General features: G+C 42.7%; 1 protein-coding gene across 1 annotated transcript in view; it reads left to right on the top strand.

The window, feature by feature from the left end:
* The window catches only part of vamp4 (vesicle-associated membrane protein 4), a 15,747-nt gene continuing 6,797 nt past the window's right edge, over positions 1 to 8,950 (top strand). Inside the window, exons 1-4 of the mRNA XM_080535787.1 lie at positions 1 to 40; positions 3,378 to 3,482; positions 6,403 to 6,449; positions 8,772 to 8,822. Of these exons, the coding sequence (XP_080391913.1) occupies positions 3,417 to 3,482; positions 6,403 to 6,449; positions 8,772 to 8,822 (164 nt within the window). The 5' untranslated portion in view covers positions 1 to 40; positions 3,378 to 3,416. The remainder of the gene's footprint in view (positions 41 to 3,377; positions 3,483 to 6,402; positions 6,450 to 8,771; positions 8,823 to 8,950) is intronic.

Genomic DNA, 8,950 nt, shown 5'->3' with positions numbered 1-8,950 from the left:
GTGTGAATACCGGAGAGAGAACCGGAGGAAACAGCAGCAGGTATGATTAGCATAGCAACATTGTGCTAGCTGGCTTGGTCATGTCTGGTCCCACTGACGTCATAACATCATAACATCACATCACATCACATCACATCACATCACCACATCACATCACATCACCACATCACCACACCACACCACATCACATCACATTGTCACGTCACATCACATCACCACGTCACATCACATCACATCTCATCACATCACAACATCACATCACATCACCACATCACGCCACGTCACGTCACATCACAACATCACATCACAACATCACACCACATCACATCACAACACCACATCACATCTCATCACATCACCACGCCACGTCACATCACAACATCACAACATCACATCACATCACGTCACGTCACATCACGTCACGTCACATCACATCACACAACATCATCATCACATCACACCACATCACATCACATCACATGACGTCACGTCACGTCACATCACATCACATGAACACATTCACACATTCACACATTAACACACTAACACATTAACACATTAACACATTAACACACTAACACATGAACACATGAACACATTCACACATTCACACACTAACACATTCACATACATGGTGTCGTGCTCATTGCAAAGTCAACGGCTTGGTGAAGGTGTCTAGCTAGCCGTTGGGACATGTGACATCATGTCCAGACCAGAAGGTCCAGACCAGAAGGTGTTCATATCAGAAGTGTTCCTCATGTTCATATTTATATGTGACATCATGTCCAGACCAGAAGGTGTTCATGTTTATATATATATATCCTCATGTTCATATTCATATTGTATCTCTGCTGGACAGCATCACAAGTTGATGACGTAGCTGAAGGAATCACAGTACCGTAGTAAACAGGGTCAACCTGGAGTCACCATGTCAATAAGCATTCACTGTCTGTCACATGGATGTCTTTTCTTTATGTCACATGTTAGCCACTAAGCTAGATGTTATATCAGTTAGACACTAAGCTAGATGTTATATCAGTTAGCCACTAAGCTAGATGTTATATCAGTTAGACACTAAGCTAGATGTTATATCAGTTAGCCACTAAGCTAGATGTTATATCAGTTAGACACTAAGCTAGATGTTATATCAGTTAGACACTAAGCTAGATGTTATATCAGTTAGACACTAAGCTAGATGTTATATCAGTTAGACACTAAGCTAGATGTTATATCAGTTAGACACTAAGCTAGATGTTATATCAGTTAGCCACTAAGCTAGATGTTATATCAGTTAGACACTAAGCTAGATGTTATATCAGTTAGCCACTAAGCTAGATGTTATATCAGTTAGCCACTAAGCCAGATGTGATGTCAGTTGCTCCAGATGTGACTGGTGCACTAAGGCTACATGACTGTCAACGACATCCTCCTTTATGTGGAGGCTGACCCTCACTGCCTCAGCGTGGCAGATCGTGAGATCTTCTGTCCTTCATCAAATCAAATCAAATTGTATTTGTCACGAACACAAAATACCAGATCCAGGGCAGTGCAATGCTTTTACAGTGGTAATGAAATGCTTTCATTCAATCAAGCAGCTCAAATGTCAACCGATGATGGAAGTACACCTCCACATACCAGACTAGAACAGCCTTAACCCTAACCCACATACCAGACTAGAACACCTCCTCATAACAGACTAGATCACCTCCTCCTCATACCAGACTAGAACTCCTCCTCCTCATACCAGACTAGAACACCTCCCACCTCCTCTCGCCTCCATCATCTACCTGAGCTCCTGTTCCTCTCTGTTCCTCTCTGTTCCTCTCCTCTCACCTCCATCATCTACCTGAGCTCCTGTTCCTCTCTGTTCCTCTCCTCTCACCTCCATCATCTACCTGAGCTCCTATTCCTCTCCTCTCGCCTCCATCATCTACCTGAGCTCCTGTTCCTCTCCTCTCACCTCCATCATCTACCTGAGCTCCTGTTCCTCTCTGTTCCTCTCCTCTCTCCTCCATCATCTGCTGCCTTGATGTCCAGGCGTACAGATATAACAAAACAAAACAAAAACTAATAATACGGATTGCACCTTTAAAAGTGATTCCTAATGAATGCATTTGAAAATCTGCTACCCACATTAGACTTTTCTCTTCTTTTTCTCCTCTTCTCCTCTCTGTTATGTCGCCCCCCCTCTCTCTCTCTCTCCCCCCCCTCTCTCCTCTGTAGTTGCCTCAGATAGAGCCCTGTCCTCTGCCTCTCTCTCTCTTTCTTCTTCTGTTTACCGGAAAGTTCTTCTCCGCTCCTGGCCACTCCCAGCCGTTGTCCAGCCCGCGGTGCCAGAAGGTGCCAGAAGGTCCCAGAGCAGAACTGAACAGGATTCAATGGTATCATATTAGTGTTCAGATGGGGCCTGTGGCGGGAGATGGCAGTGTTTCCCCTACCATTACAAAAGAAACCCCCTCCCACCCCCACCCCGACCCCCACCCCAGCCACACACGGCTTTGGTCCTCCTCGCCTTGATTTTCCTGCCAAATTGGTTTCAGTGGAAAATTGAGATTTTTAGCCTTCTATTTTATCTTTCCTTGGGGGGCTTTTGTGCCTAGGTGAAACACTGTGATGGGCTGGGTGTCATGCTACTGTGATGGGCTGGGTTTAACTGGGTTTAACGTCACTTGGCCTTTTGTTTGGAGTTTGGACTCGGAGCCAGACAGACTCTGATCTGAGAGCAGAGAGACGCTTTAGTGCCTGGAAGAAGAGCAGCAAGTTTTCCTGCTCCGAGACTTTAGGCTGGAGACAGAGCAGGAGGGAACCTGCCTCCCACGCCTCAGCGCTGCCCCATAAAACATCACTACAAGTGATGCTACATCTTTCTGGGGAGATTTAGGTGATGGATTCCAATCTCTGCTCTCACTCTTTCTGCTGTCCCCTAGCACTTGTGGTTATGGCCAGGGCCAAGCCTAAACACACACACACACACACACACACACACACACACACCTTCCAACAACATGAGAGTGTTCTCTGCGTCAGTATAGTCTATCTGGTAGAACGCTTGGAAACATGTTGTGGTTCTGTTTTGTCCATCTAGAATTTCATTATTAAACGCTTTTTTTTTTAAACTCATTGGAGGAGAAGTTCTGAGGCTCCTCCCATCTCACCTTCTCCACCAATGAGGCGAGGAGAGAGAGGTCACAAGGAATTGAGGTTTGACGTTTGGACAGTTGAAGCAGTGTGTTGTTATGGCCATTGAAGCTGTATGTTATGTTGAAGCTGTATGTTATGTTGAAGCTGTATGTTATGTTGAAGCTGTATGTTGTGTTGAAGCAGTGTGTTATGTTGAAGCAGTGTGTTCATGCTGTTGTTCTCCTCCTCGCCTGCAGAGGGAGCCGGAGCAGGAGGAGCAGCCTGAAGAAGACAACATGCCTCCCAAGTTCAAACGACACCTGAACGATGAAGAGGTCACCGGATCAGTGCGCAGTGAGAGGGTGAGGAGGGGGGGAGGGGGGTGAGGTACAGGGGGAGGAGGGGGGGGATAGGCAAAGAAAAATGCTTGGAAAGGAAGGAAAGGAGGGTTATGGAAGAGAGGGCGGGGGGTTGAGAGAGAAGACACCACTGTAGCCAAACGTCTGTTCCTCATCATTCAGCTTCTCTTCTCTCTCTCTCTCTCTCTCTGTCTCTCTCTCTCTCTCTCTCTCTCTCTCTCTCTCTCTCTGTCTCTCTCTCTCTATCTCTCTCTCTCTCTCTCTCTCTCTCTCTCTATCTCTCTCTCTCTATCTCTCTCTCTCTATCTCTCTATCTCTCTCTCTCTATCTCTCTCTCTCTCTCTCTCTCTCTCTCTCTCTCTCTCATCTGTTCTGCTCTCTTCCCTTCTTCCCTCCATCTCTGAGGTGAGTAGTGTCAGCTGTTGTTGAGCTGGGCCGTCTAAGAGAAACACAGGGAGGCCCTAACCCCACTCCCTCTGGCCTCTGGATGCTTATGAGCGTAGCTGCCTTGTGATGACGTAAGGATGTAAAGCAGCATCAGAGGGTTGAGGGTCCCAGCCTGAGTGTTATCTAACCCTAACCCTAACCCTATCTGATCACCTGAGGACTTTCATCCTGTGAGTCAGTCAGCCTTTATTTACACTCCAACAGAGACGACGAGTGACAAGATAAAGTAACATAGTAGATAGATAACACGTAGATAAAACAAGGAAGACATGATCACATCATGCGCAGGATGAATTCAAGTATAATTCTAATAGTAATTCTAGAGGGAGTACTCTTCAGATGTGTGTCTCTAATGCAGGACAATGATCACTAATACCTACATCAAAGACACCACTGGCAGTCATGTTGTTACTCCTATTAGAGGAAATGAAGGCAGACCTTAAAGGATTCTCCAGACCAGGACCAGGGAGCCTCTGGTTTACCTTGGCAGCAAGGGGCTGGTTCACCCCTGATGCAGTAAAACAGTCAGTAAAACAGTCCTCACAATGAGAAGCAGAGGGGCCGAGTCTCTCTCTCTCTTCTGGGGCCAACACTCCACCACGCTTGCGTAACCGCCGTCACTCTGAAGGTTTTACACACGTCCTTCCCCATCAATAGCGTCTTTATTGACCACATCAATGGAGAACCTTGCCTGGTTGACATTACCTTGCCTGGTCGTCATTACCGGTGTTTTTGGATCGTCAAGTTGTTGAAAGCTCCACCTTCCTGAGCCCAGCTCTCTATAAGGTGTTACAAAAGCAGAGGCAATGTTAATGTCCCCTTAGCAACAATGTTTACCAGTAATGTCCCCTTAGCAACAATGTTTACCAGTAATGTCCCCTAAGCAACAATGTTTACCAGTAATGTCCCCTTAGCAACAATGATTACCAGTAATGTCCCCTTAGCAACAATGTTTACCAGTAATGTCCCCTTAGCAACAATGTTTACCAGTAATGTCCCCTTAGCAACAATGTTTACCAGTAATGTCCCCTTAGCAACAATGTTTACCAGTAATGTCCCCTTAGCAACAATGTTTACCAGTAATGTCCCCTTAGCAACAATGTTTACCAGTAATGTCCCCTTAGCAACAATGTTTACCAGTAATGTCCCCTTAGCAACAATGTTTACCAGTAATGTCCCCTTAGCAACAATGTTTACCAGTAATGTCCCCTTAGCAACAATGTTTACCAGTAATGTCCCCTTAGCAACAATGTTTACCAGTAATGTCCCCTTAGCAACAATGTTTACCAGTAATGTCCCCTTAGCAACAATGTTTACCAGTAATGTCCCCTTAGCAACAATGATTACCAGTAATGTCCCCTTAGCAACAATGTTTACCAGTAATGTCCCCTTAGCAACAATGATTACCAGTAATGTCCCCTTAGCAACAATGTTTACCAGTAATGTCCCCTTAGCAACAATGATTACCAGTAATGTCCCCTTAGCAACAATGTTTACCAGTAATGTCCCCTTAGCAACAATGATTACCAGTAATGTCCCCTTAGCAACAATGTTTACCAGTAATGTCCCCTTAGCAACAATGTTTACCAGTAACGTCCCCTTAGCAACAATGTTTACCAGTAATGTCCCCTTAGCAACAATGATTACCAGTAATGTCCCCTTAGCAACAATGTTTACCAGTAATGTCCCCTTAGCAACAATGATTACCAGTAATGTCCCCTTAGCAACAATGTTTACCAGTAATGTCCCCTTAGCAACAATGTTTACCAGTAATGTCCCCTTAGCAACAATGTTTACCAGTAATGTCCCCTTAGCAACAATGATTACCAGTAATGTCCCTTTAGCAACAATGTTTACCAGTAATGTCCCCTTAGCAACAATGATTACCAGTAATGTCCCCTTAGCAACAATGTTTACCAGTAATGTCCCCTTAGCAACAATGTTTACCAGTAATGTCCCCTTAGCAACAATGTTTACCAGTAATGTCCCCTTAGCAACACGTCCTGCTGCTGCAGGAGACATCAAAGCAGAACAGACACATTGATTGATTGATTGATTGATGGATTGGACATGTTGGACTTGTTGGTGACAGCGACTCAATGATCACGTGGTGTGTTTGGCTGAGCGAGGGCGTTCCATATCGGCCCTCTGCAGACAGTCAGGAAGGCTAAGAGCCGGTGGGTCCGTTCCACAGCTGTCTGGAGATCTGAATCAGTTCAGAGTTGGTATGAGCCTGGTCGTTCAAAGTGAGAGCATAGGGAAGGTGTGATGTCATAGGGAAGGTGTGATGTCAGAATCAGAATAGCTTTTATTACATCAATGTACAGGTACACACAGTCAACGAGAGGCACATTCCATTTGATCAGATGAGTCGGCCGAGGTCAGAGGTCAATGAAAGGGCTCAATAAGGGTCCAAAGGTCACCAGTGGTGTCGGCCACAGCTCCTGACCCCTGACCTGTCTGTGCTCTTCCACAGAGGAACCTGCTGGAGGAAGACTCGGATGAAGAGGAGGACTTCTTCCTGTGAGTTTGTTGTTGAGTGTTATGTAGTGTACTATCTAATACTAGTACTAGTGTACATGTACTATCTTGCTATCTCACTCTGGAGGTGGATTGAAAGTAGGAGTGGCTATGTGTGTGTGTGTGTGTGTGTGTGTGTGTGTGTGTGTGTGTATATACAGACGTCAACAACACTTTATTTAAAACATGTTTTTTATTAGGCCTCAGTTTCTTTGTATTCCATTTGACCTCATGTTTGACCTCATGTTTGATCTCAACATGAAATGACAGAACCTTCGGCCTGGGGTCCAAGAAAAAAGTGTGCAGGGCACAAATCCAAGATGACCGCAGTTTTCCCTGAAAAATATTTTTGTGGTTCGACACCACAACCAAATAAAGAGAGTTAGTGGTTCTGTGAGGGCGGTCACCTTTGTTCCTGGGTGCTGCTGCTGTTGTTGTCTTCATATTGATCATCTCTCTCTCTTTATTCTCCATACTAGAATGTCACTTTTCTCTGTTAAGTATTAAGTATTTGCCTTGTACTAGATATTCTATTCTACCTTGTTGTCCTAATAAGCACCGAGTCAACGTTTATATGCCACAGTGATAATAAATCAGATTATCAACACTAGATGGGTCAGATTATCAACACTAGATGGGTCAGATTATCAACACTAGATGGGTCAGATTATCAACACTAGATGGGTCAGATTATCAACACTAGATGTGTTTAGAAGTAAACATTAACTAGAAATCTCTGCCATATATAAATAGACGGAAACGGATTGTAGTAAAACTCAGCTCTACAGCGTAATACCTTATAGTATATACTGTATATATAATACCTTATAGTATATACTGTATATATAATACCTTATAGTATATACTGTATTTATAAAACGGATGGGTGAAATCAAGCAATCTGATTGGTTCATAGCCGTGGTATATTGAGCGTATACCACAGCTACGATTAGTAGAGCCTCATCACAGTTCGAAATGAATACGCCTGTTTCACGGTTAACATTCCAAATATAACAGACTTTTAATTCAATCTCAAGGACATTTTATCAACTTTAAAAAAATAAAAAAGAATAATCCTACGCAAAGTAACCATGTAGATTCCCAATATGTGGTCTGTTTATCAAAATAAAGCCTGTTTGAAAATGTGTCGAGACGTTTTCGGAGTGCCCTGCCTGCGTCCACTACAGCCGCGCGCTGTGACAACAGCACTTTAGTGGGTGTACAATCAACGGAGACATCCAAATTAATGTAAATAAATAGATGCAAATAATGAAAATGTGTAAATAAATGCTAAATTCCTATGAAATCTACAATGCTAGTAGCCTAGGCTAATGAAAAAGAATGTTAGTGTTGTTGCTTAGCGACCAACTGCAATAAGAGGAACTATTTTATTTGAGGGGAACTATTTAAGATGATTAATTACGAATAAAAACTATTTGAATTTGAGTGTGCTTTTCTAATTCATATTGACAGTGTTGGTAACCGTTTTATAAAAGCAATAGCTCACTTCAGGCCAGTGGTATATGCTTATTATATCACAGCTAAGGGGGTTGCCGTCCCTCCGCTTCGCGTCAGGCCGAACAACGCCCCTTAGCTGTGATATAATAAGCATATACCACGGCCTGTCGTGAGCTATTGCTTAAATATAATACCTTATAGTATATACTGTATATATAATACCTTATAGTATATACTGTATATATAATACCTTATAGTATATACTGTATATATAATACCTTATAGTATATACTGTATATATAATACCTTATAGTAGATACTGTATATATAATACCTTATAGTATATACTGTATATATAATACCTTATAGTATATACTGTATATATAATACCTTATAGTATATACTGTATATATAATACCTTATAGTATATACTGTATATATAATACCTTATAGTATATATTGTATATATAATACCTTATAGTATATACTGTATATATAATACCTTATAGTATATACTGTATATATAATACCTTATAGTATATATATATATAATACCTTATAGTATATACTGTATATATAATACCTTATAGTATATATATAATACCTTATAGTATATATATAATACCTTAGCTCTACAGCCCTGCACACTTTGTTCTTGGACCTAAAGCTGAACATGTGACATGTCATGTCCTGTGATGTCATGTCCTGGGCCAACAGAATACCAACAAACTAAGACCCAAGCAGAACAAATATGACCAGAAATGTTATGACTGTGAAATGTATTTTTTTATTATTATTGAATGAGTTCACCACCAAGCCTTTTTTTGAATGAGTGATGATGATGATGATGATGATGGTGTCTCCCAGGAGAGGACCCACCGGGCCCAGATTTGGACCCCAGAGTGACAGAATCAGACAGTAAGTGGTCTTTGTTTGTGTGAATGCATTCAGGCCCTGAATATGTGTTTGGCCTCTCTGTCACTAACACACACCCCATACCCCACCTACTCACCTCACCTCACCTCGCCGTTGGCTCCGGTCCGTCA

This window comes from Nansenia antarctica (genome assembly GCF_963989245.1).
Source record: "Nansenia antarctica genome assembly, chromosome: 7".
In the NCBI taxonomy this organism is placed as follows: domain Eukaryota; kingdom Metazoa; phylum Chordata; class Actinopteri; order Argentiniformes; family Microstomatidae; genus Nansenia; species Nansenia antarctica.
This window is presented reverse-complemented; position numbering and strand designations above follow the sequence as displayed.